Source organism: Lycorma delicatula, chromosome 1, assembly GCF_047948215.1.
Source record: "Lycorma delicatula isolate Av1 chromosome 1, ASM4794821v1, whole genome shotgun sequence".
Taxonomy (NCBI): Eukaryota; Metazoa; Arthropoda; class Insecta; order Hemiptera; family Fulgoridae; genus Lycorma; species Lycorma delicatula.
In genome coordinates this window covers 344,467,975-344,493,741 of record NC_134455.1, presented here as the reverse complement: position 1 = coordinate 344,493,741, position 25,767 = coordinate 344,467,975, and the positions used below count along the sequence as shown (strand labels likewise).

General features: G+C 45.5%; 10 protein-coding genes across 10 annotated transcripts; 4 read left to right on the top strand and 6 right to left on the bottom strand.

The window, feature by feature from the left end:
- The first annotated feature begins 2,833 nt into the window (after positions 1-2,833).
- LOC142334388 (histone H2A) lies at positions 2,834-3,426 on the top strand. The gene has a single exon (XM_075382367.1). The coding sequence runs from the start codon at positions 2,873-2,875 to the stop codon at positions 3,245-3,247; it is 375 nt and encodes a 124-aa protein (XP_075238482.1). The 5' UTR covers positions 2,834-2,872; the 3' UTR covers positions 3,248-3,426.
- A 595-nt stretch (positions 3,427-4,021) lies between these two features.
- On the bottom strand, positions 4,022-4,656 carry LOC142334411 (histone H4). The gene has a single exon (XM_075382390.1). The coding sequence runs from the start codon at positions 4,532-4,534 to the stop codon at positions 4,223-4,225; it is 312 nt and encodes a 103-aa protein (XP_075238505.1). The 5' UTR covers positions 4,535-4,656; the 3' UTR covers positions 4,022-4,222.
- A 107-nt stretch (positions 4,657-4,763) lies between these two features.
- LOC142318399 (histone H3) lies at positions 4,764-5,339 on the top strand. Its single transcript, XM_075354982.1, has one exon. It carries the CDS (start codon positions 4,837-4,839, stop codon positions 5,245-5,247), a length of 411 nt encoding a protein of 136 aa, XP_075211097.1. The 5' UTR covers positions 4,764-4,836; the 3' UTR covers positions 5,248-5,339.
- Positions 5,340-6,372: 1,033 nt separating this feature from the next.
- On the bottom strand, positions 6,373-7,106 carry LOC142334364 (histone H1-like). Its single transcript, XM_075382342.1, has one exon. The coding sequence runs from the start codon at positions 7,033-7,035 to the stop codon at positions 6,436-6,438; it is 600 nt and encodes a 199-aa protein (XP_075238457.1). The 5' UTR covers positions 7,036-7,106; the 3' UTR covers positions 6,373-6,435.
- A 3,088-nt stretch (positions 7,107-10,194) lies between these two features.
- On the bottom strand, positions 10,195-11,143 carry LOC142334403 (histone H2B). The gene has a single exon (XM_075382383.1). It carries the CDS (start codon positions 11,050-11,052, stop codon positions 10,681-10,683), a length of 372 nt encoding a protein of 123 aa, XP_075238498.1. The 5' UTR covers positions 11,053-11,143; the 3' UTR covers positions 10,195-10,680.
- Positions 11,144-11,447: 304 nt separating this feature from the next.
- On the top strand, positions 11,448-12,040 carry LOC142334387 (histone H2A). Its single transcript, XM_075382366.1, has one exon. It carries the CDS (start codon positions 11,487-11,489, stop codon positions 11,859-11,861), a length of 375 nt encoding a protein of 124 aa, XP_075238481.1. The 5' UTR covers positions 11,448-11,486; the 3' UTR covers positions 11,862-12,040.
- Positions 12,041-12,633: 593 nt separating this feature from the next.
- On the bottom strand, positions 12,634-13,268 carry LOC142334415 (histone H4). Its single transcript, XM_075382395.1, has one exon. It carries the CDS (start codon positions 13,144-13,146, stop codon positions 12,835-12,837), a length of 312 nt encoding a protein of 103 aa, XP_075238510.1. The 5' UTR covers positions 13,147-13,268; the 3' UTR covers positions 12,634-12,834.
- Positions 13,269-17,550: 4,282 nt separating this feature from the next.
- LOC142318398 (histone H3) lies at positions 17,551-18,126 on the top strand. Its single transcript, XM_075354981.1, has one exon. The coding sequence runs from the start codon at positions 17,624-17,626 to the stop codon at positions 18,032-18,034; it is 411 nt and encodes a 136-aa protein (XP_075211096.1). The 5' UTR covers positions 17,551-17,623; the 3' UTR covers positions 18,035-18,126.
- Positions 18,127-19,159: 1,033 nt separating this feature from the next.
- On the bottom strand, positions 19,160-19,893 carry LOC142334359 (histone H1-like). The gene has a single exon (XM_075382338.1). It carries the CDS (start codon positions 19,820-19,822, stop codon positions 19,223-19,225), a length of 600 nt encoding a protein of 199 aa, XP_075238453.1. The 5' UTR covers positions 19,823-19,893; the 3' UTR covers positions 19,160-19,222.
- Positions 19,894-22,974: 3,081 nt separating this feature from the next.
- LOC142334402 (histone H2B) lies at positions 22,975-23,923 on the bottom strand. The gene has a single exon (XM_075382382.1). It carries the CDS (start codon positions 23,830-23,832, stop codon positions 23,461-23,463), a length of 372 nt encoding a protein of 123 aa, XP_075238497.1. The 5' UTR covers positions 23,833-23,923; the 3' UTR covers positions 22,975-23,460.
- Positions 23,924-25,767: the final 1,844 nt, after the last annotated feature.

Here is a 25,767-nt window from a genome sequence, read left to right as displayed (position 1 = left end):
TGACCTTCGGGGTATAGGCGGGGGATCTCGGCCACCCCCTGCCTGACCTAGTTCCAACAGGACAGGGGAATGGTCCGAGCTGAGGTCTTCTATCGTTTCAATCATGAATGGGAGGGTACTCCCCTTCATGACTGCGATATCCAGCACGTCAGGCCTACATCTGCCTGTTTGATGCACGAACGTTGGCACCTCAGGGCCTACGACGACCAAGCGGCGGGCTCTCGCCCTTTCGTACAGCAATCTGCCATTTGGATTTGTCAGATTGCTGTTCCATGACACGTGTTTGGCATTGAGGTCGCCCATGAGTATCATGGGCCCATCCCAATTTTCCAGCACGGCATCCAGATCTGCGCCGGTTACCGCGTCGTTCGGCTTGCTATAAGCCGAAACCAGCCGATACACCGTGCCCAGATGCTCCACATGCACACACGTTTGCTCCATCACGTTTGTATGAAGAACAACGCGCGTATGCATGTGGCGTCTGTGGACTAAAACCGCAGTTCCTCCAGAGGAGCGAGATCCGGGTCGAACTGGCCTATCCGTCCTATATGTAAAATAGTTCCGAAGGGTCAGTTGCTTGTTTGGGTTCAAGCACGTCTCAGACAACAGTATCACGTCTATCAGTAGATCCTCGGCCAGACGGCATAGTTCCTCCGTCCGGCCTACTACTGAGTTGGCGTTCCACTGCAAGAGTCTGAGGGTGGGCCTAACCATACCTGGACAGTACAGTCATGAGGCACTCTATTAAGGACTGAATACAGTCCTTGAGAGATTTTGCCTGGAGCAGGCGTGGCAAAACCATCATGATATCTGGCAGGATATCCTTCACTGTCATCTGCGACAGGAAGTCCCTGCCAGTGGTCTCCAACGGGGTAGCCGGTTTCGGATTGCCGCTGGGGGTGCCTTTTGGCGCGGCCGCCCTTTTGGTGGGGCGCGGGGCCACAGGGGCCGCGGTGTTTTTAACAGCCTGCTTGGCCTTCCCAGCCGGAGCAGGCTTTGCCTTTCCCGTCGAGGAAGGCTTGGCCTTCTTCGCCGGGGCCGGCTTTGTCGCCGCCTTTTGTTTTACCACCTTCTTGGTGGTCGCCGCCGGTTTTGGCTTGGCGGGTGTTGGGGAGGGTACCTCCCCTTTTTCCACGACCGCCTTGGCCACAGGTGCCGGCACCTCCGGTTTGGGGGCTGATATTCCCCCACCGGCAACACGGGCCCAGCTGCGGCCGTCTAAAGTCGCGGGCTTTTTAAGTCCCTTGACTTTATTTGTCTGCTCCTTATAATAGGGGCAGCCCCTGTAATTGGCCGGATGTGGCCCCTTACAATTGACGCATGAGGCTGGTTCCTCACGCGGCTTGACGCAGGCAGAAGTGTCGTGGTTTCCACCACACTTCACGCATTGCTGGGCCCTCTGGCAATAGTTTGAGGAGTGCCCAAATTTTTGGCATCTGTGGCACTGGGGCGGCCCCCCTCGTGACACAAATGCAGTCACTGAGACCTTGCAATAAAAAATATTGCTGAGGTCATAAATTTTCCTCGCGCTTGGGGTCCTTTTCAGGGCCACTAGGCAGGTCGGGGTTTCCCGACCGTCCCTCGTGAGGAGCTTCTTGACAGAAGTCACCTCAAAATCAAGGGAGGTCAGTTCCTCCTTTACTTCTTCCGGGGCAGCCCCATAGGGGATCCCCCGTATAACTACCTTCAGCTCCCTATCCTTCGGGAGCTGAAAGGAGTGAAAGGCGATTCCCTTTGAGTGCAGGAAACTCTGCACCGCCCGGTAATCCGCCTCGCTGCCTAGCTGCAGCCTGATCGACAGCCCGGTGCTTTTCGCCACCAGGCGTCCCCCGATCCGCGACTTAATATCGCGCGCTAACGCTGGCCACTCCTTTGGGCAGTCCAGCATAATTGGCGGGATTTTCTCCCGCCTGACGGTAGCAGGCTGTGATGGGGCCCCATCATCAGCCTGCGGGTTGGCGGCTGCTGCAGCCTTGCTGCAGCCCGCTACGGGCTCCGCCTCCATAGGAGGCGCGGAGTTCCGGCGTTTCTGGCGCTTCCTAGCGCCAGACCCGCTTTCCTCTCCACCGACGGATAGTTCCGGGGTGGGAGAACGGGGTGGAGGAGGCCTTATTTTTCCTTCCATGAAGGAGAAAAAAAATAAAACACCAAAAAAATAAAGAAATTAAAATTAAGTCTTATGCTAGCACTACACTTCCTGGAAAACACTGACAAGAAATACAAAAGAAGATATAACCTGTAGACCTAAATAGGTACAGATTAAATCTAACAATTTAAAATAAAATTATTTTATAGCTATCACAATAGTTCAATATAATAGGCTATTAACCTAATGTAATACTAATGACTTCTTAGAAAGTTCACTTTACATTTTGAATAAATAAATAAAAGAGAAATAAAAGATTATGCTATTCTTAACTGAAAGCAGGTAGCTGGCGGCCCGGCTGGTGTCCTCGCAGACCCTTCTCACATTGTCTGTCGACGCAGGTAGAAGTCCTGTTGAACACCTGGCTAGACTGGTAACGACTCACAATTCACAGAGCACAAAGAGATCCTTCCACAAGCAAAGCCAAGGATAGAATCCCCTCCCAATCGTGTGGCCTTCATTAAAGTTTATATATAAACTTGGCGGACCGTATAGGAAACGCCAAAATTGCGGATACCGTTAACTTTTAAGGTGCCCCGACCAATGGCGGTCGAGGAACCGAAACAGCTGGCTGAACTGACCAATCGAAAGGTTTCGCCGCGACGACGGCAACGGTGAGCCCAATAGTGGTCGGTGCTTGAAACCGTAAATAGAGTCAGACCGACGGCCGTCGGGTCATTCCTTCGTGTTTGTTCATTCCAAGTTCACAGCAGCAGCAGCCAAACGATGTCAGGTCGCGGAAAGGGTGGTAAAGTGAAGGGAAAGGCAAAGTCGCGGTCTTCCCGCGCCGGTCTTCAATTCCCGGTGGGCAGAATCCACCGTCTTCTCAGGAAGGGCAACTACGCAGAACGTGTCGGAGCGGGCGCTCCGGTCTACCTGGCTGCCGTCATGGAATATTTGGCTGCGGAAGTATTGGAGTTGGCAGGAAACGCGGCCAGGGACAACAAGAAAACTCGTATCATCCCGAGGCACTTGCAGTTGGCCATCCGCAATGACGAGGAGTTAAACAAGCTTTTGTCCGGGGTCACCATCGCACAAGGTGGTGTCTTGCCGAACATTCAAGCCGTGCTTCTGCCGAAGAAGACCGAGAAGAAAGCTTAAGAAGCGCTCTAATCACCGGTCCGATACTTCACAAACAATCGTCAGACAAATTAAAACGGCCCTTTTAAGGGCCACCATGTTTGAAAAGGTTTAAAAAAAAAAGGCTTGTTGAACTGGCGTGCATAAATGATGATTAAATTCTTTTAAAGTAAAACAACACACAGTTGGGTGGATGTGGATACATACATATAAATAATACATACACATTTAAATTAATTTCCCCCCTACATACATAGTTAGTATAATAATAGAGGTTGTAAGGTAGGTCCTGGTGAGAACGTACTTTTTAACCGCTACGAACCTGTTGAGGTCCCAAACATATATATATATATATATATGCACGAATGCGGCATGCTATTTATTTTTAATCACCGTTCACACCGGCCGGTCCGTCCAAGGGAATGAATACAAAAAAAAAAAAAAAGAAGAAAATCAATCAATCATATTATATTGAATGGGAAGTTAACAACAACACATCGTACAGTATACTACTACTACTACTACTACTAACTAACTAAGAAGTTGTATTGCTTGTGTACCTTCCTTCTTCAATTTTCGTAAGCTCAACAACAAACACAAGTACAAAATGTAGTAGTTATTGTAAATTTCTCTCTCTTCCTTAGTAGTAAGTAGTGTTCTGACGACGATCCACATGGATATAAAAAACCTACACGCGGATTAATTCATTTTAAATCTTAAAAGTAAAAAAAAAAGTACACACACACACACATCATCAATCATCATACATATATATACTTCTTTTTTTCTCTCTCTCTCTCTTTTGCTGCCAGTCAAACAAATATTTTATCTCACAGGTAAGGTAAAAGTAAATTGTATCATCAAATTAATTCTTCTTCTTAGTTGATGATGATTTACACATAAAGATAAGACTACTATTTTATTAACCTCTTGGTTGGTGGGTGGCCCTTAAAAGGGCCGTTTTAATATTCGTAGACCAGCGGGAACGGTGACCGCTTAACCGCCGAAGCCGTACAGAGTTCTGCCTTGCCTCTTCAGCGCGTACACCACGTCCATGGCGGTTACAGTTTTCCTCTTTGCGTGTTCGGTGTAAGTGACTGCGTCTCTGATTACGTTCTCGAGGAACACTTTAAGTACTCCTCTGGTCTCTTCGTATATGAGACCTGAGATACGTTTCACACCGCCGCGGCGGGCCAGACGCCTGATGGCCGGCTTGGTGATGCCCTGGATGTTGTCTCGCAGGACCTTGCGGTGACGCTTGGCTCCGCCTTTGCCCAAACCTTTACCTCCTTTCCCGCGACCGGTCATAGCAGCAGCTTAACTTCAAATGACGAGCAAAAAACTTGTTTCTCAGCGAGCAGGTCAGTCGATCTGAAGCCGCCGTCCCGGTATCCCTCACTTTTATGCTCTCTTAAGGCCGCGTGATTGGGCAGTCGAGGCGGCCAATAGGAGCGGCCCATTTTGACCAATCACGTGAGACCGAGCCGGCAATAAATACCGGTCCCGTTTACTTTCTAGGGCATTGCTTTCTGTGCATCCGAACAGGAGGTCTTAACAGCGTGAATTTGTAAACCAGCAGCAGCACCGACTAGTTATTGCCGTCAGGAAAAATGGCCCGTACCAAGCAGACCGCCCGCAAATCCACCGGTGGCAAAGCTCCCAGGAAGCAGCTGGCGACCAAGGCGGCACGCAAGAGCGCCCCGGCCACCGGCGGCGTGAAGAAACCTCATCGCTACAGGCCTGGAACTGTCGCCCTCCGTGAGATCCGTAGATACCAGAAGAGCACGGAGCTACTCATACGCAAGCTGCCGTTCCAGCGGCTGGTACGTGAGATAGCGCAGGACTTCAAGACCGATCTCCGGTTCCAGAGTTCCGCCGTCATGGCTCTGCAGGAAGCCAGCGAGGCTTATCTGGTCGGGCTGTTTGAAGACACAAATCTGTGCGCCATCCACGCCAAACGTGTGACAATTATGCCGAAAGACATCCAGCTGGCTCGTCGTATTCGCGGAGAGAGAGCTTAATTTGAGGTGGCGTATACGTACGGTCCGCGCGCACTACTACCATCATATTCAAAATCTTTACAACGGCCCTTTTCAGGGCCACAATTTTTAATGCGAGGTTTTTTAAATGTTGTGGTTGGTTCTTTTTTTTTTTTTTTCGGCCGAAGAGAAAAGAAAAAAAAAAAAAACCACCAATGTTATTCTGTTTTCCATATATATAAAACTGCAAAGAAAAAATTATTCCAATATTCACAACCCAACACATATATATATATATATATAGTAGTAGATAGAGAGAGTATAGTAAAATAATGATAATTTTCTATCTTCACCGGGTTGGGGGTTGTTTTCTTCAATCAAAGAAGGAGGGCCTGGCTGGGCTGGACTTAGAGGTACAGACAGGGTTACTTTCGGTGGGAATTTGGGGGAAAAAAAACACAACCAACAACACCCCCTATATTATAATAAGTTCTTTATTTTGTTTGTCATAATTTCATATATATATAATATACATATATTTCTTGCTGTTTGTTGTTTTATTTAACCACCCACCGAGTTCAGAGGCAATTGCCACCATATATATATGACGGACGATGAGAAAGAAGGAGGAGTTAGCGTGGCGGGAGGGAGGGAGGGAAGGTTAGAGAGAGAGAGAGAGAGAGAGATTGATGTGTGTGAAAATTACCGGGATTCGAAGCTCCCGTGTATGAAAAAAAAAAAGGGGGCCGAGAGCCGCCGCCTACACACATATAATATATGGCGGCATACATAATATATATGCCGCCGGCCCGGCATACGGATTTTATGGGAGAGATGAAAATATTTGTGTATGTGTATAATAACACAAAACAAAATAATACAAGATCGACCCGTTTGTGCGGGGGGGTGTAATTTACTAATAAATAAAAATATAAAAGTTCCAAAAAAAAAATCTCTCCTGTATAATTATAAATAATGCCTATCCGGGGGGGGAGAGAGATATACTATACTACGGACGGTCCACACGTTCCGTCCGTGTGATAATTTAATGACGGACAGAGAGGGGATCTTTGTCCGCCCCACTTTTCTTTGGCTCGGCACAGCACCGAAACATGATGAGGCAAAATATTATTTTTACACGTATAACGAAAAAACCTCATACGTTGGTGGCGGCCCTGAAAAGGGCCATTTGTTAATAATTTACGTACAGTAAAATAATAATTTTACTGTTTACTTCTTCTTTCCAGCGGCTGCTTTCTTGGGCGACTTTGGTTTCTTCACTGCTGCCTTCTTCGGCTTCGGAGACTTTGGTTTCTTGGTCGGCGGCTTGGACACCTTTTTCGCCTTCGATGGAGACTTCGGTTTCGGGGCGGCCGCCTTCTTCGCAGAAGCGCTCTTCGGTTTGCTGGCTGCTGCGGCTTTCTTCGGTTTCGGCTTCGGAGCGGACGGTTTCTTAGCCGGGGCGGCTTTGCCTTCGCCCTTCACTGATATCTTGAAAGAGCCGGACGCTCCTTTACCTTTCGGCTGCGTGAGGGCGCCTGCCGCGACCGCCGTTTTCAGATATTTCTTGATGAACGGGGCCAACTTTTCGGCGTCTACCTTGTAGTTGGCTGCTATGTACTTCTTTATCGCCTGCAGAGAAGATCCGCCGCGCTCTTTGAGACCGGCGATCGCCGCGTTGACCATATCGGCTGTCGGCGGGTGCGCCGGCTTAGACCTCGGCTTCTTCGAACCGCCTGCTTTGGATGCCGCCTTTTTCCCTGGAGCTGCCTTGGCCGGAGTTGTCGCTGTGGCGACGGGAGCTGAAGCTGTAGCGGTGCTGTCTGACATGATGATGATGATGATGCTGCTGCTGTTGCTGTTGTGCGGATCGGATGATAACGCTGGTATGAAACGGTATATATCCCGTAAACCTAAAGCCAATGGAAAATTATTACTATATACGTTAGTTTGGCGGACTTTAAAGGGAGCAGCGACTTTGGCTGCTAGCACGTCACCCCGGCCATCACTGAATCGTGCTTACACCGTTCGTTCGGCGCGCGTTTTCTCCTTTAACTTGCGATCTTTATCGACGTACACGGTTCGGTTTCGTAAACGACATTCCGGGCTGCAGTAGTGACGAGCTAAACGTTAGATTTCAGCCCGTACGGGAGCTTAAATGGTACCGAAATCCCGGACACATCCCGAACCGGCGTGGTCGCACCGCCGTAAAACCGTTTAAAAATCGTAAATACCGGTGGCAATATTTGTATATAGCACCCGCGTCCAAGTTAAACATCCCGTTGTTTCTTTCGATTCGTTTTTGCGACGATACGTGTGCGAATTCAATCTTTTTGCGATGTATATGTCCGAGCGTCAAAGTACGACGGTTAGACAACATCCCCATCACTGTTTTCATACACAGTAATAGTTTTCATCGGATTCTATGCGATTATTATTAATCTGACGGATATAAACTAATGACGGTCGTACGGTAACTTTCAGTTTTTCTATAACATCAACCGTTGGGGGAAAATAAGAGTGGGATAAAAATAAAGTAGCTCGAATTATACGTACGCTTTGCGTTAGCCTGAAGTGAAGAGAGAGACTCCTGCCGGCCGACCCGTTTGCACAACGCGCGATATGCAAGCATACGATTGTAGACGTGTAGACGTTTGGACGTGTTTGACGTTAACAGGAGCGCTGGAAAGAAAAACAAAAAAGATATAAATCCAAATTAAAAAAAAAAAAAAAACAAAACAAAAAACGTACATACAACAATTCTGCATAAATACAAAACATATAACCGGTGGTTTCTGCCCCACTCGGTATATATATATATATATATATATATATATATATATGTCACATACACACGTACATGCGCAGGCTTACGGGCACAGGTTAATGGCTTAATGTCTTACGAATAAAAAGCGTCGGGGAGGGAAAGAAAAGAAAAAAAAAACCAAAAAAAAATTCGGGCCGCCTCTCTTAACCGACCGGACGCGAATCACTTTTGCATTAAGTTTGTGTTTTCTTTTTTTCGCTGTCCGCGTACATTTAATACACGTTTAATTAAAGATCGGTCGGTCGCGCGGTTTTCGTTCACGTTAACAAGAGTTAAGTGTACCCGGACCCCTTCCGTACGGTAATTTTAAGGTACATTCACTTCAGGTTGTATACGTATAACTACGCCGCCACCAAGTACATTTGGAAAAATGCGACCGAAGATCCGAATTTCATTGAAATAGCCGTTGAAATTTTATTTATTATTATTATTATTTATTTTTTTTGTCTTTTTATATATACATCTATCTATCTATCTATCTATCTATCTATCTATCTATCTATCTATCTATCTATCTATCTATCTATCTATCTATCTATCTGATTTCATTTGTTCCGATACTCGGAGATTTCGCCGTTGCATGGAGTATAAAATCATAAAATGTAATTTAATAAGAAAAAAAGTAAATAATAAGAAGACCGCCCCTACCTACCGCAGGCATTCACTCACTCGGTCGTTCTTTCTCACTCACTCACTCACTCACTCACTCACTCACTCTCTCTCTCTCTCTCTCTCTCTCTCTCTCTCTCTCTCTCTCTCTCTCTCTCTCTCTCTCTCTCTCTCTCTCTAAGGCTAAATAATATGTCTCATGTTGGGTTGTATTGTAACGTGGTTGTTGTACCCTGAAAATCTCATCTAATTATCTTTAGCGGTGTTGTGGAAACGTTTTCTTATATCCTGGAAAGAAAAAATGAAAATTATTTATTGAAATACTATATCACATTAGGATAAATTTTTATAACCTTTTTTTTTGTTGGTTGATATTTATTAGATTTTCCTAAATCTAATTATGCATACAGCGCCTTCATCGCTTTCACCATAATTAAACCGGGTTCTCTGCGACATAAACAAGACGGTTGTGAAATGAAAGCGGTTAATGGTATATTTCAATTATATATATATATCACGCAAATTAACGCCATTTATTGTGAAATGTGTTAAAAATATTAACGCTGAAAAAAAAAAAAAAAGAAGAAGAAACGACGTGATGACAACAAAGTTGTTTTTATTCACTTTCTCCTAGCATTGGTTGGTTATTCTTGAATATTGGAGAAAGATAGTATATTAAAAAATCTTACAAAATAAAAAACTCCATTTTATAATATAAATTCTGGTCGGTTGAATTTTTTTTTTTTTGTTTAATTTACCCAAAGGAAATTATGTGCCCCACCACATGCAGATATTGACCCCAAACCCCTTTACCAACCAGCGAATTGCCCCATCCACGCGAGTCTATGCCAGGTTTCATGGAAAGTAAATAAAATGAAAACTTAGCGGAACATTTATGGTCACTTCTATTATACGAGCACTTAAATTGAATTTATTTGATAAATAGATCAATTTGTATGTAATTAAAGTTATTTTTTACGATTTTTTTTGTTTTTGTTTTACACATCAGTAATCAATCTCTCTTTTAATGTACAAGTTCAGGAAATCGATTAATCTAAATTCAGGAAAGCAGTCTAATTATTAGAAAATCAGCTATGCTTTGCCGTTATGTAAGTAACGGCTTGCAAAACACAAAAAAAAAAAAAAATGAAACAGTATTATGATGAAGATGAGTAGCAGTAGTAGTAGTAGTAGTAGTAGTAGTAGTAGTAGTAGTAGTAGTAGTAGTAGTAGCAGTAGTAGTAGTAGTAGTAGGCGGTGAAGAAAGAAGAAGAAGAGGAGGAGGAGGAGGAGGAGGAGCAGTAGTAGTTAGTTGGATTTTGAAAAGTAACCGGAATCTATCATCCCGTTTGTTAGTGTGTATTTTGTGCAATGGCGCGCACGCGCTACCACTCACTCGACAACCGCCCCTACCTCAAGGTCATTCCCTGTGTGTGTGTGTGTGATGGGTAAGTAATAATAATATGTCAAGTGAAATGATTTTCTGGTTTGCGGCGGTTTTTTTTTTCGCGGATAGCGGGCGGTGGGGGGTGTTTGAGTTGTTGGTGCGGTATAATGCCTGCCGATATCAACATTTTTTTCCAGATAGCTCAGTATACATGCAATTTCTTCATTTTGAGTCAACAACTGCAACGTAGGCCGGCGCCAGAAAATAAATTTTTTTCGCAAATTATAATTGAGGTTAAAAACATTATTTGTTGCGTTCTTTGCTTTGGGCAAGATGTGTGAATTTCCCTCCCCCCCCTGAAACCATGGTAACGAAGCGTTTTAATTACACTTACACATTTGTTCATTTTTTTTTTTTTACCTTAAAGGAAAACTGCAATAGTAAGGTAAGGAAAATGTTTTTTCTTTTTCTATTTACATATCTCGTGTTACGGAGTACATACATTTTATTATTTATGTACATAAAAAAGCAATTTATATGCCTGTACAATAAGCAAAGAACCAAAATGTTTTTAACCTCAATTATAATGTGGTGGCCCTTAAAAGGGCCGTTTATATTTAGTACATGGCCTATTGTAACCAGCTCCATCCGCTTACTTAGAGCTCGTGTATTTGGTTACGGCCTTGGTGCCTTCGCTGACAGCGTGTTTGGCCAATTCACCGGGCAACAGAAGCCGTACGGCGGTCTGGATCTCCCTGCTGGTGATTGTGGACCGCTTGTTGTAGTGGGCGAGCCTGGAAGCCTCGGCCGCGATGCGCTCGAATATATCGTTAACGAAGCTGTTCATGATGCTCATCGCCTTAGAGGAGATGCCGGTGTCAGGATGGACCTGCTTCAACACTTTGTAGATGTACACCGCGTAGCTTTCCTTCCTCTTGCGTTTCTTTTTCTTGTCTCCCTTGGCGATGTTCTTTTGCGCCTTGCCGGCCTTCTTGGCCGCTTTACCGCTGGTCTTAGGTGGCATGATGCTTTGAATTTGGTGGAACGCAGGTACGGAAGGACCTATTTATGATAGAAATCGGTATTTTTGCTCCCAATAAGACCGGCCCGTCGAAAAGAAATTCCCTTTTCCCACGAATGACGAGGCTGCAAACAACGTATGGCAACTTGCCGACCAATCGTGTGGCCTTCATTAAAGTTTATATATAAACTTGGCGGACCGTATAGGAAACGCCAAAATTGCGGATACCGTTAACTTTTAAGGTGCCCCGACCAATGGCGGTCGAGGAACCGAAACAGCTGGCTGAACTGACCAATCGAAAGGTTTCGCCGCGACGACGGCAACGGTGAGCCCAATAGTGGTCGGTGCTTGAAACCGTAAATAGAGTCAGACCGACGGCCGTCGGGTCATTCCTTCGTGTTTGTTCATTCCAAGTTCACAGCAGCAGCAGCCAAACGATGTCAGGTCGCGGAAAGGGTGGTAAAGTGAAGGGAAAGGCAAAGTCGCGGTCTTCCCGCGCCGGTCTTCAATTCCCGGTGGGCAGAATCCACCGTCTTCTCAGGAAGGGCAACTACGCAGAACGTGTCGGAGCGGGCGCTCCGGTCTACCTGGCTGCCGTCATGGAATATTTGGCTGCGGAAGTATTGGAGTTGGCAGGAAACGCGGCCAGGGACAACAAGAAAACTCGTATCATCCCGAGGCACTTGCAGTTGGCCATCCGCAATGACGAGGAGTTAAACAAGCTTTTGTCCGGGGTCACCATCGCACAAGGTGGTGTCTTGCCGAACATTCAAGCCGTGCTTCTGCCGAAGAAGACCGAGAAGAAAGCTTAAGAAGCGCTCTAATCACCGGTCCGATACTTCACAAACAATCGTCAGACAAATTAAAACGGCCCTTTTAAGGGCCACCATGTTTGAAAAGGTTTAAAAAAAAAAGGCTTGTTGAACTGGCGTGCATAAATGATGATTAAATTCTTTTAAAGTAAAACAACACACAGTTGGGTGGATGTGGATACATACATATAAATAATACATACACATTTAAATTAATTTCCCCCCTACATACATAGTTAGTATAATAATAGAGGTTGTAAGGTAGGTCCTGGTGAGAACGTACTTTTTAACCGCTACGAACCTGTTGAGGTCCCAAACATATATATATATATATATATGCACGAATGCGGCATGCTATTTATTTTTAATCACCGTTCACACCGGCCGGTCCGTCCAAGGGAATGAATACAAAAAAAAAAAAAAAGAAGAAAATCAATCAATCATATTATATTGAATGGGAAGTTAACAACAACACATCGTACAGTATACTACTACTACTACTACTACTAACTAACTAAGAAGTTGTATTGCTTGTGTACCTTCCTTCTTCAATTTTCGTAAGCTCAACAACAAACACAAGTACAAAATGTAGTAGTTATTGTAAATTTCTCTCTCTTCCTTAGTAGTAAGTAGTGTTCTGACGACGATCCACATGGATATAAAAAACCTACACGCGGATTAATTCATTTTAAATCTTAAAAGTAAAAAAAAAAGTACACACACACACATCATCAATCATCATACATATATATACTTCTTTTTTTCTCTCTCTCTCTCTTTTGCTGCCAGTCAAACAAATATTTTATCTCACAGGTAAGGTAAAAGTAAATTGTATCATCAAATTAATTCTTCTTCTTAGTTGATGATGATTTACACATAAAGATAAGACTACTATTTTATTAACCTCTTGGTTGGTGGGTGGCCCTTAAAAGGGCCGTTTTAATATTCGTAGACCAGCGGGAACGGTGACCGCTTAACCGCCGAAGCCGTACAGAGTTCTGCCTTGCCTCTTCAGCGCGTACACCACGTCCATGGCGGTTACAGTTTTCCTCTTTGCGTGTTCGGTGTAAGTGACTGCGTCTCTGATTACGTTCTCGAGGAACACTTTAAGTACTCCTCTGGTCTCTTCGTATATGAGACCTGAGATACGTTTCACACCGCCGCGGCGGGCCAGACGCCTGATGGCCGGCTTGGTGATGCCCTGGATGTTGTCTCGCAGGACCTTGCGGTGACGCTTGGCTCCGCCTTTGCCCAAACCTTTACCTCCTTTCCCGCGACCGGTCATAGCAGCAGCTTAACTTCAAATGACGAGCAAAAAACTTGTTTCTCAGCGAGCAGGTCAGTCGATCTGAAGCCGCCGTCCCGGTATCCCTCACTTTTATGCTCTCTTAAGGCCGCGTGATTGGGCAGTCGAGGCGGCCAATAGGAGCGGCCCATTTTGACCAATCACGTGAGACCGAGCCGGCAATAAATACCGGTCCCGTTTACTTTCTAGGGCATCAGTAGTAGGCCGGAAGGAGGAACTATGCCGTCTGGCCGAGGATCTACTGATAGACGTGATACTGTTGTCTGAGACGTGCTTGAACCCAAACAAGCAACTGACCCTTCGGAACTATTTTACATATAGGACGGATAGGCCAGTTCGACCCGGATCTCACTCCTCTGGAGGAACTGCGGTTTTAGTCCACAGACGCCACATGCATACGCGCGTTGTTCTTCATACAAACGTGATGGAGCAAACGTGTGTGCATGTGGAGCATCTGGGCACGGTGTATCGGCTGGTTTCGGCTTATAGCAAGCCGAACGACGCGGTAACCGGCGCAGATCTGGATGCCGTGCTGGAAAATTGGGATGGGCCCATGATACTCATGGGCGACCTCAATGCCAAACACGTGTCATGGAACAGCAATCTGACAAATCCAAATGGCAGATTGCTGTACGAAAGGGCGAGAGCCCGCCGCTTGGTCGTCGTAGGCCCTGAGGTGCCCACGTTCGTGCATCGCTCAGGCAGATCTAGGCCTGACGTGCTGGATATCGCAGTCATGAAGGGGGGTACCCTCCCATTCATGATTGAAACGATAGAAGACCTCAGCTCGGACCATTCCCCTGTCCTGTTGGAACTAGGTCAGGCAGGGGGTGGCCGAGATCCCCCGCCTATACCCCGAAGGTCAGTTAACTGGAAAAGGTTCTACGAAACCCTCCAGCGGGAGTACAGGCCGGTAAATCCTGAGCTCCTGAACACCCCGGAGGAAATCGACGACACTGTCGGGCGCGTCACGTCGTCAATGACCGAGGCCCTGGCAGGCAGCTCATCGGCCAAGACTCGAGCAGTTGTTCGAAACGACCTCCCTCCTCATATCTCCGAAGCCATAACGGAGAAACGACGATTGAGGAGGAGATATCGAATCACCCTGTCCCCCGCTGATAAGCGGGCCTTTTATAATCAAACGGACAGGGTAAAACAACTGCTAAAAAGCCATCGAGAGGATTCGTGGAACGAATACCTCGCCTCGGTCTCTGACGACATCTCCTCGGTGTTCAGGTTGAACAGGAGACTGCGAGAAGGGAAAAAGCCTCGCCATCCGGTTGTGGGGCAGCGAGGTTTTCTTGCATACTCGGAGGCGGAGAGGGCCGAGGTATTCGCCGATACCTTGGAGGAGCAGTTCACTCCAAACCCCCCTCCCTCCCCGAACGACGAGCACACAACCGAGGTGGAATCCTTTCTTGTAGATTATTTCTCACAGGTGGAGGACGCCCCTCTAGAGATTGACCAAGTCACTGAAGCGGAAGTTTCCGCAGCCATTAAGGCCACAAGCCCCGACAAGGCCCCGGGTGTCGACGGGATCAGCGCCCGTGCATTCCGGAACATACCGGCCTCCGTGATTACAGCAATTTCGGTGATATTCACGTCCATTTTGTACGTTGGATATTTCCCGAATTGTTGGAAAACGGCCAAAGTCGTATGTTTACCCAAACCGGGGAAAAGTTTACTTTTCCCACGGAATTATAGGCCAATCTCCCTGTTACCGGTATTGTCTAAGTTGTTCGAGAGGATTTTTCTCGAAAAACTGAGGCGATACATGGAGGGAGAAGTGCGGCCCGAGCAATTTGGGTTCAGGGAGGGTCACTCAACTACCCTCCAACTGGTAAAAATAATAGATGACCTTGTCGGAGGCCTGAACAGGAAACGGGTGACTGCAGCCGTTTTTCTGGATGTGGCCAAGGCCTTTGACAAAGTTTGGCATAGCGGGCTGCTTTATAAGCTAGCGCGATCGGCGATCCCGTACCGCTATGTCAGACTGATGCGGTCATATCTACTAGACCGACATTTTGTCGTGCGCGTAGGGGAAACGATTTCCTCTACCAGAGAAATAGCCGCTGGGGTTCCCCAAGGAGCAGTACTTTCCCCGTTCATGTACACTTTGTACGTGAACGATATGCCGCTGTCGGAAGGGGTCAAAACGGCCCTTTACGCAGACGACACGGCATATTTCTACGAATCCGCAAATGTGGATTACGCGGTCCGGAGGCTCCAAAGGCAGCTGGACTTAGTGGAACCGTGGCTCGACATGTGGAGAATCAGGGTCAACGGTGAAAAATCGGTGGCCGTGATGTTCACATGCAAGACACGAAAACCGACCAGAGAGCTGGAAATCTCAGGGGAGAAAATCCCTTTTGAGAAAACAGTTAAGTACCTGGGGGTGGTGTTGGACAGGCGGCTTACCTTCGACGAGCATGTCAATTATGCGACCCGAAGGGCTAAGGCCGCCAGAGCCTCGCTATACCCAGTGCTGAACAGTGCCAGCCCGTACCCACTGGCAACTAAGCTGCTCATTTTTCGGCTGTACGTACTGCCGATTCTGACATATGCTTACCCGGCATGGGGGGCAGTGTTGAGCTCCTCGCTTCAAAAGAAGATCGAGGCCGTCCAAAACATAGCGTTGCGGACGATCTTTGGAGCTCCGTGGTTCGTCAGGAACGCCACTCTCCGATCTGATGCGAGATTTCAATCCGTGTCCGAGGTGGGGGTGGCGCAGGCGCGCAGACTGTTCGGGAGAGCGGCTGTGTCCGAACACAGTCATCTTCGGGACATCTGCAGAGAGGACCCAACTCCGACAGGTGTAAGGAAGCGGCCTCACGCCGTACTGGACGAACCACCGTGATGGTGCGGTGCGGTAGCCGAAAATCGACAAACCAGGCTTAGGGGCCTCCATATCGCATGAGCCATAAACGGAATAGTGCGTCAGACGCGTTTCCGGGGTCGCGAGTGATTAGTTTTTCGCGAGTTATATAATTTGAAGACTTCAAATACGGTAAGTCGCGAATACAACAAAAACGCGGTCTAAATTTATAAATTTTTTTTTTTTTTTTTTTTTTTTTTTTTTTTTTTGCGTGTTTTGTTCTGTTTCTCTTGTTTCAGAAACGGGAGAAACGTGGATGTGGAACGACTCGACGTGCCGTCTCATCCCGCCAGCCGAAAGAAAGTTATAATTAAGATTTTTTTTTTTTTTTTTTTTTTTTTTTTTTTTTTTTTTTTTTTTTTTTTTTTTCGTGTGTGTGTTCTGCTTCTTCTGTTGCAGATACCAACAGCCACCTCAAAACAAATGGTTTCTTCACTGCGGCCACGCGGTCCCCCCAACCCCTTCTCAGACACACGTGTGTCTGAAGGTTAATAATTACGTGGAGTGAATATTTACTGTTTACTTCTTCCACAAAAATCGCCGCCCCAAAACCGCGATCGCGAATAAGTATCACCATTTGTAAGTTCCCTATTACCTTCCTTTCCTTTCAAGAAAGAAGAAAGAGGGAACGAGCCCAGCAGCCATCAGCCCAGCAGTCGCAAGCCCAGTAGCCACCTGCCCAGCAGCCACCGGCCCAGCAGCCACCTGCCCAGCAGCCACCTACCCAGCAGCGACCTGCCCAGCAGCCACTGACAGCACAGAAGAGCGAAGAAACCTGCACTTTCCCCCGTTCAGCCCTTCGGGGCTTCGGGAATTACAAGGTTAACGGTATGTAACTTCGGTTACTACCAATTCTTGGAAAGTGCAGGCCAAAGAAGAAAGAAGAGGTCTTCGGGAGAAGAAGAGGGAGAAGATGAAGAAGAAGGAAGACCAGCCACTCGTCTCAACATCACGGACTGGAGTCCGGAACAGAGCCCAGCAGAGATGCGTCCTGAAGGGCAGCCATACCAGAAGCGGATGAAGAGCTTCTTAACAACCTCTCCTAACTCAAACTTACAATCAGACCAAATAACCCAGCAATTGCGACTCCTCCGGAAAAGGGGACGCATTGCTCCCTCCTCACAGATAGTGCCCCGTTGTGGCGTATTCCTGCTAGCCTATTAAAGAGTTAGCACCGAAAGGACTTCAGTGGACGGTCTGAAGGGGAATTACGTCGGGAGGACAGGCTTTATAAGCCTAGCCTTCCGCGGTCGGCCCATAAAATGGGTTCGGTAACGCTGGTATAACAACGGAATTGGAATGCAATTAAATCCGTCTTAAATTCACTATAATAATAATATACAAAAATTGAAAAATAAGAACCGAGACTAAAAGTGACCCTTTTAAAAACAAGCCCGATTAGAAAGATCCAGCAGCAAGGGACTCTGTCCAGGCTCTGCGATAAAGTAGGGAGTAATAGACTCCTGCCACCTTTGCATTCCATTTCTAGGGCATTGCTTTCTGTGCATCCGAACAGGAGGTCTTAACAGCGTGAATTTGTAAACCAGCAGCAGCACCGACTAGTTATTGCCGTCAGGAAAAATGGCCCGTACCAAGCAGACCGCCCGCAAATCCACCGGTGGCAAAGCTCCCAGGAAGCAGCTGGCGACCAAGGCGGCACGCAAGAGCGCCCCGGCCACCGGCGGCGTGAAGAAACCTCATCGCTACAGGCCTGGAACTGTCGCCCTCCGTGAGATCCGTAGATACCAGAAGAGCACGGAGCTACTCATACGCAAGCTGCCGTTCCAGCGGCTGGTACGTGAGATAGCGCAGGACTTCAAGACCGATCTCCGGTTCCAGAGTTCCGCCGTCATGGCTCTGCAGGAAGCCAGCGAGGCTTATCTGGTCGGGCTGTTTGAAGACACAAATCTGTGCGCCATCCACGCCAAACGTGTGACAATTATGCCGAAAGACATCCAGCTGGCTCGTCGTATTCGCGGAGAGAGAGCTTAATTTGAGGTGGCGTATACGTACGGTCCGCGCGCACTACTACCATCATATTCAAAATCTTTACAACGGCCCTTTTCAGGGCCACAATTTTTAATGCGAGGTTTTTTAAATGTTGTGGTTGGTTCTTTTTTTTTTTTTTTCGGCCGAAGAGAAAAGAAAAAAAAAAAAAACCACCAATGTTATTCTGTTTTCCATATATATAAAACTGCAAAGAAAAAATTATTCCAATATTCACAACCCAACACATATATATATATATATATAGTAGTAGATAGAGAGAGTATAGTAAAATAATGATAATTTTCTATCTTCACCGGGTTGGGGGTTGTTTTCTTCAATCAAAGAAGGAGGGCCTGGCTGGGCTGGACTTAGAGGTACAGACAGGGTTACTTTCGGTGGGAATTTGGGGGAAAAAAAACACAACCAACAACACCCCCTATATTATAATAAGTTCTTTATTTTGTTTGTCATAATTTCATATATATATAATATACATATATTTCTTGCTGTTTGTTGTTTTATTTAACCACCCACCGAGTTCAGAGGCAATTGCCACCATATATATATGACGGACGATGAGAAAGAAGGAGGAGTTAGCGTGGCGGGAGGGAGGGAGGGAAGGTTAGAGAGAGAGAGAGAGAGAGAGATTGATGTGTGTGAAAATTACCGGGATTCGAAGCTCCCGTGTATGAAAAAAAAAAAGGGGGCCGAGAGCCGCCGCCTACACACATATAATATATGGCGGCATACATAATATATATGCCGCCGGCCCGGCATACGGATTTTATGGGAGAGATGAAAATATTTGTGTATGTGTATAATAACACAAAACAAAATAATACAAGATCGACCCGTTTGTGCGGGGGGGTGTAATTTACTAATAAATAAAAATATAAAAGTTCCAAAAAAAAAATCTCTCCTGTATAATTATAAATAATGCCTATCCGGGGGGGGAGAGAGATATACTATACTACGGACGGTCCACACGTTCCGTCCGTGTGATAATTTAATGACGGACAGAGAGGGGATCTTTGTCCGCCCCACTTTTCTTTGGCTCGGCACAGCACCGAAACATGATGAGGCAAAATATTATTTTTACACGTATAACGAAAAAACCTCATACGTTGGTGGCGGCCCTGAAAAGGGCCATTTGTTAATAATTTACGTACAGTAAAATAATAATTTTACTGTTTACTTCTTCTTTCCAGCGGCTGCTTTCTTGGGCGACTTTGGTTTCTTCACTGCTGCCTTCTTCGGCTTCGGAGACTTTGGTTTCTTGGTCGGCGGCTTGGACACCTTTTTCGCCTTCGATGGAGACTTCGGTTTCGGGGCGGCCGCCTTCTTCGCAGAAGCGCTCTTCGGTTTGCTGGCTGCTGCGGCTTTCTTCGGTTTCGGCTTCGGAGCGGACGGTTTCTTAGCCGGGGCGGCTTTGCCTTCGCCCTTCACTGATATCTTGAAAGAGCCGGACGCTCCTTTACCTTTCGGCTGCGTGAGGGCGCCTGCCGCGACCGCCGTTTTCAGATATTTCTTGATGAACGGGGCCAACTTTTCGGCGTCTACCTTGTAGTTGGCTGCTATGTACTTCTTTATCGCCTGCAGAGAAGATCCGCCGCGCTCTTTGAGACCGGCGATCGCCGCGTTGACCATATCGGCTGTCGGCGGGTGCGCCGGCTTAGACCTCGGCTTCTTCGAACCGCCTGCTTTGGATGCCGCCTTTTTCCCTGGAGCTGCCTTGGCCGGAGTTGTCGCTGTGGCGACGGGAGCTGAAGCTGTAGCGGTGCTGTCTGACATGATGATGATGATGATGCTGCTGCTGTTGCTGTTGTGCGGATCGGATGATAACGCTGGTATGAAACGGTATATATCCCGTAAACCTAAAGCCAATGGAAAATTATTACTATATACGTTAGTTTGGCGGACTTTAAAGGGAGCAGCGACTTTGGCTGCTAGCACGTCACCCCGGCCATCACTGAATCGTGCTTACACCGTTCGTTCGGCGCGCGTTTTCTCCTTTAACTTGCGATCTTTATCGACGTACACGGTTCGGTTTCGTAAACGACATTCCGGGCTGCAGTAGTGACGAGCTAAACGTTAGATTTCAGCCCGTACGGGAGCTTAAATGGTACCGAAATCCCGGACACATCCCGAACCGGCGTGGTCGCACCGCCGTAAAACCGTTTAAAAATCGTAAATACCGGTGGCAATATTTGTATATAGCACCCGCGTCCAAGTTAAACATCCCGTTGTTTCTTTCGATTCGTTTTTGCGACGATACGTGTGCGAATTCAATCTTTTTGCGATGTATATGTCCGAGCGTCAAAGTACGACGGTTAGACAACATCCCCATCACTGTTTTCATACACAGTAATAGTTTTCATCGGATTCTATGCGATTATTATTAATCTGACGGATATAAACTAATGACGGTCGTACGGTAACTTTCAGTTTTTCTATAACATCAACCGTTGGGGGAAAATAAGAGTGGGATAAAAATAAAGTAGCTCGAATTATACGTACGCTTTGCGTTAGCCTGAAGTGAAGAGAGAGACTCCTGCCGGCCGACCCGTTTGCACAACGCGCGATATGCAAGCATACGATTGTAGACGTGTAGACGTTTGGACGTGTTTGACGTTAACAGGAGCGCTGGAAAGAAAAACAAAAAAGATATAAATCCAAATTAAAAAAAAAAAAAAAACAAAACAAAAAACGTACATACAACAATTCTGCATAAATACAAAACATATAACCGGTGGTTTCTGCCCCACTCGGTATATATATATATATATATATATATATATATATATGTCACATACACACGTACATGCGCAGGCTTACGGGCACAGGTTAATGGCTTAATGTCTTACGAATAAAAAGCGTCGGGGAGGGAAAGAAAAGAAAAAAAAAACCAAAAAAAAATTCGGGCCGCCTCTCTTAACCGACCGGACGCGAATCACTTTTGCATTAAGTTTGTGTTTTCTTTTTTTCGCTGTCCGCGTACATTTAATACACGTTTAATTAAAGATCGGTCGGTCGCGCGGTTTTCGTTCACGTTAACAAGAGTTAAGTGTACCCGGACCCCTTCCGTACGGTAATTTTAAGGTACATTCACTTCAGGTTGTATACGTATAACTACGCCGCCACCAAGTACATTTGGAAAAATGCGACCGAAGATCCGAATTTCATTGAAATAGCCGTTGAAATTTTATTTATTATTATTATTATTTATTTTTTTTGTCTTTTTATATATACATCTATCTATCTATCTATCTATCTATCTATCTATCTATCTATCTATCTATCTATCTATCTATCTATCTATCTATCTATCTATCTATCTATCTGATTTCATTTGTTCCGATACTCGGAGATTTCGCCGTTGCATGGAGTATAAAATCATAAAATGTAATTTAATAAGAAAAAAAGTAAATAATAAGAAGACCGCCCCTACCTACCGCAGGCATTCACTCACTCGGTCGTTCTTTCCCACTCACTCACTCACTCACTCACTCACTCTCTCTCTCTCTCTCTCTCTCTCTCTCTCTCTCTCTCTCTCTCTCTCTCTCTCTCTCTCTAAGGCTAAATAATATGTCTCATGTTGGGTTGTATTGTAACGTGGTTGTTGTACCCTGAAAATCTCATCTAATTATCTTTAGCGGTGTTGTGGAAACGTTTTCTTATATCCTGGAAAGAAAAAATGAAAATTATTTATTGAAATACTATATCACATTAGGATAAATTTTTATAACCTTTTTTTTTGTTGGTTGATATTTATTAGATTTTCCTAAATCTAATTATGCATACAGCGCCTTCATCGCTTTCACCATAATTAAACCGGGTTCTCTGAGACATAAACAAGACGGTTGTGAAATGAAAGCGGTTAATGGTATATTTCAATTATATATATATATCACGCAAATTAACGCCATTTATTGTGAAATGTGTTAAAAATATTAACGCTGAAAAAAAAAAAAAAAGAAGAAGAAACGACGTGATGACAACAAAGTTGTTTTTATTCACTTTCTCCTAGCATTGGTTGGTTATTCTTGAATATTGGAGAAAGATAGTATATTAAAAAATCTTACAAAATAAAAAACTCCATTTTATAATATAAATTCTGGTCGGTTGAATTTTTTTTTTTTTGTTTAATTTACCCAAAGGAAATTATGTGCCCCACCACATGCAGATATTGACCCCAAACCCCTTTACCAACCAGCGAATTGCCCCATCCACGCGAGTCTATGCCAGGTTTCATGGAAAGTAAATAAAATGAAAACTTAGCGGAACATTTATGGTCACTTCTATTATACGAGCACTTAAATTGAATTTATTTGATAAATAGATCAATTTGTATGTAATTAAAGTTATTTTTTACGATTTTTTTTGTTTTTGTTTTACACATCAGTAATCAATCTCTCTTTTAATGTACAAGTTCAGGAAATCGATTAATCTAAATTCAGGAAAGCAGTCTAATTATTAGAAAATCAGCTATGCTTTGCCGTTATGTAAGTAACGGCTTGCAAAACACAAAAAAAAAAAAAAATGAAACAGTATTATGATGAAGATGAGTAGCAGTAGTAGTAGTAGTAGTAGTAGTAGTAGTAGTAGTAGTAGTAGTAGTAGTAGCAGTAGTAGTAGTAGTAGTAGGCGGTGAAGAAAGAAGAAGAAGAGGAGGAGGAGGAGGAGGAGGAGCAGTAGTAGTTAGTTGGATTTTGAAAAGTAACCGGAATCTATCATCCCGTTTGTTAGTGTGTATTTTGTGCAATGGCGCGCACGCGCTACCACTCACTCGACAACCGCCCCTACCTCAAGGTCATTCCCTGTGTGTGTGTGTGTGATGGGTAAGTAATAATAATATGTCAAGTGAAATGATTTTCTGGTTTGCGGCGGTTTTTTTTTTCGCGGATAGCGGGCGGTGGGGGGTGTTTGAGTTGTTGGTGCGGTATAATGCCTGCCGATATCAACATTTTTTTCCAGATAGCTCAGTATACATGCAATTTCTTCATTTTGAGTCAACAACTGCAACGTAGGCCGGCGCCAGAAAATAAATTTTTTTCGCAAATTATAATTGAGGTTAAAAACATTATTTGTTGCGTTCTTTGCTTTGGGCAAGATGTGTGAATTTCCCTCCCCCCCCTGAAACCATGGTAACGAAGCGTTTTAATTACACTTACACATTTGTTCATTTTTTTTTTTTTACCTTAAAGGAAAACTGCAATAGTAAGGTAAGGAAAATGTTTTTTCTTTTTCTATTTACATATCTCGTGTTACGGAGTACATACATTTTATTATTTATGTACATAAAAAAGCAATTTATATGCCTGTACAATAAGCAAAGAACCAAAATGTTTTTAACCTCAATTATAATGTGGTGGCCCTTAAAAGGGCCGTTTATATTTAGTACATGGCCTATTGTAACCAGCTCCATCCGCTTACTTAGAGCTCGTGTATTTGGTTACGGCCTTGGTGCCTTCGCTGACAGCGTGTTTGGCCAATTCACCGGGCAACAGAAGCCGTACGGCGGTCTGGATCTCCCTGCTGGTGATTGTGGACCGCTTGTTGTAGTGGGCGAGCCTGGAAGCCTCGGCCGCGATGCGCTCGAATATATCGTTAACGAAGCTGTTCATGATGCTCATCGCCTTAGAGGAGATGCCGGTGTCAGGATGGACCTGCTTCAACACTTTGTAGATGTACACCGCGTAGCTTTCCTTCCTCTTGCGTTTCTTTTTCTTGTCTCCCTTGGCGATGTTCTTTTGCGCCTTGCCGGCCTTCTTGGCCGCTTTACCGCTGGTCTTAGGTGGCATGATGCTTTGAATTTGGTGGAACGCAGGTACGGAAGGACCTATTTATGATAGAAATCGGTATTTTTGCTCCCAATAAGACCGGCCCGTCGAAAAGAAATTCCCTTTTCCCACGAATGACGAGGCTGCAAACAACGTATGGCAACTTGCCGACCAATCGTGGAATGGAATGGAATGCAAAGTTGGCAGGAGTCTATTACTCCCTACTTTATCGCAGAGCCTGGACAGAGTCCCTTGCTGCTGGATCTTTCTAATCGGGCTTGTTTTTAAAAGGGTCACTTTTAGTCTCGGTTCTTATTTTTCAATTTTTGTATATTATTATTATAGTGAATTTAAGACGGATTTAATTGCATTCCAATTCCGTTGTTATACCAGCGTTACCGAACCCATTTTATGGGCCGACCGCGGAAGGCTAGGCTTATAAAGCCTGTCCTCCCGACGTAATTCCCCTTCAGACCGTCCACTGAAGTCCTTTCGGTGCTAACTCTTTAATAGGCTAGCAGGAATACGCCACAACGGGGCACTATCTGTGAGGAGGGAGCAATGCGTCCCCTTTTCCGGAGGAGTCGCAATTGCTGGGTTATTTGGTCTGATTGTAAGTTTTGAATTAGGAGAGGTTGTTAAGAAGCTCTTCATCCGCTTCTAGTATGGCTGCCCTTCAGGACGCATCTCTGCTGGGCTCTGTTCCGGACTCCAGTCCGTGATCTTGAGACGAGTGGCTGGTCTTCCTTCTTCTTCATCTTCTCCCTCTTCTTCTCCCGAAGACCTCTTCTTTCTTCTTTGGCCTGCACTTTCCAAGAAATTGGTAGTAACCGAAGTTACATACCGTTAACCTTGTAATTCCCGAAGCCCCGAAGGGCTGAACGGGGGAAAGTGCAGGTTTCTTCGCTCTTCTGTGCTGTAAGTGGCTGCTGGGCAGGTCGCTGCTGGGCAGGTGGCTGCTGGGCAGGTGGCTGCTGGGCAGGTGGCTGCTGGGCAGGTGGCTGCTGGGCCGGTGGCTGCTGGGCAGGTGGCTGCTGGGCTTGCGACTGCTGGGCTGATGGCTGCTGGGCTCGTTCCCTCTTTCTTCTTTCTTGAAAGGAAAGGAAGGTAATAGGGAACTTACAAATGGTGATACCTATTCGCGATCGCGGTTTTGGGGCGGCGATTTTTGTGGAAGAAGTAAACAGTAATTATTCACTCCACGTAATTATTAACCTTCAGACACACGTGTGTCTGAGAAGGGGTTGGGGGGACCGCGTGGCCGCAGTGAAGAAACCATTCGTTTTGTGGTGGCTGTTGGTATCTGCAACAGAAGAAGCAGAACACACACACGAAAGAGAAAAAAAAAAAAAAAAAAAAAAAAAAAAAAAAAAAAAAAAAAAAAAAAAAAAAAATCTTAATTATAACTTTCTTTCGGCTGGCGGGATGAGACGGCACGTCGAGTCGTTCCACATCCACGTTTCTCCCGTTTCTGAAACAAGAGAAACAGAACAAAACACACGCGAAAAAAAAAAAAAAAAAAAAAAAAAAAAAAAAAAAAAAAAAAAAAAAAAAAAAAAAAAAAAAAAAAAAAAAAAAAAAAAAAAAATTAAATTTAGACCGCGTTTTTGTTGTATGCGCGAACTTACCGTATTTGAAGTCTTCAAATTATATAACTCGCGAAAAACTATTCACTCGCGACCCCGGAAACGCGTCTGACGCACTATTCCGTTTATGGCTCATGCGATATGGAGGCCCCTAAGCCTGGTTTGTCGATTTTCGGCTACCGCACCGCACCATCACGGTGGTTCGTCCAGTACGGCGTGAGGCCGCTTCCTTACACCTGTCGGAGTTGGGTCCTCTCTGCAGATGTCCCGAAGATGACTGTGTTCGGACACAGCCGCTCTCCCGAACAGTCTGCGCGCCTGCGCCACCCCCACCTCGGACACGGATTGAAATCTCGCATCAGATCGGAGA

What these genes read in the sequence shown, in the direction of transcription:
- LOC142334388 (XM_075382367.1), top strand. Translation starts at nt 2,873, where the DNA reads ATGTCAGGTCGCGGAAAGGGTGGTAAAGTGAAGGGAAAGGCAAAGTCG.
- LOC142334411 (XM_075382390.1), bottom strand. Translation starts at nt 4,534, where the DNA reads ATGACCGGTCGCGGGAAAGGAGGTAAAGGTTTGGGCAAAGGCGGAGCC.
- LOC142318399 (XM_075354982.1), top strand. Translation starts at nt 4,837, where the DNA reads ATGGCCCGTACCAAGCAGACCGCCCGCAAATCCACCGGTGGCAAAGCT.
- LOC142334364 (XM_075382342.1), bottom strand. Translation starts at nt 7,035, where the DNA reads ATGTCAGACAGCACCGCTACAGCTTCAGCTCCCGTCGCCACAGCGACA.
- LOC142334403 (XM_075382383.1), bottom strand. Translation starts at nt 11,052, where the DNA reads ATGCCACCTAAGACCAGCGGTAAAGCGGCCAAGAAGGCCGGCAAGGCG.
- LOC142334387 (XM_075382366.1), top strand. Translation starts at nt 11,487, where the DNA reads ATGTCAGGTCGCGGAAAGGGTGGTAAAGTGAAGGGAAAGGCAAAGTCG.
- LOC142334415 (XM_075382395.1), bottom strand. Translation starts at nt 13,146, where the DNA reads ATGACCGGTCGCGGGAAAGGAGGTAAAGGTTTGGGCAAAGGCGGAGCC.
- LOC142318398 (XM_075354981.1), top strand. Translation starts at nt 17,624, where the DNA reads ATGGCCCGTACCAAGCAGACCGCCCGCAAATCCACCGGTGGCAAAGCT.
- LOC142334359 (XM_075382338.1), bottom strand. Translation starts at nt 19,822, where the DNA reads ATGTCAGACAGCACCGCTACAGCTTCAGCTCCCGTCGCCACAGCGACA.
- LOC142334402 (XM_075382382.1), bottom strand. Translation starts at nt 23,832, where the DNA reads ATGCCACCTAAGACCAGCGGTAAAGCGGCCAAGAAGGCCGGCAAGGCG.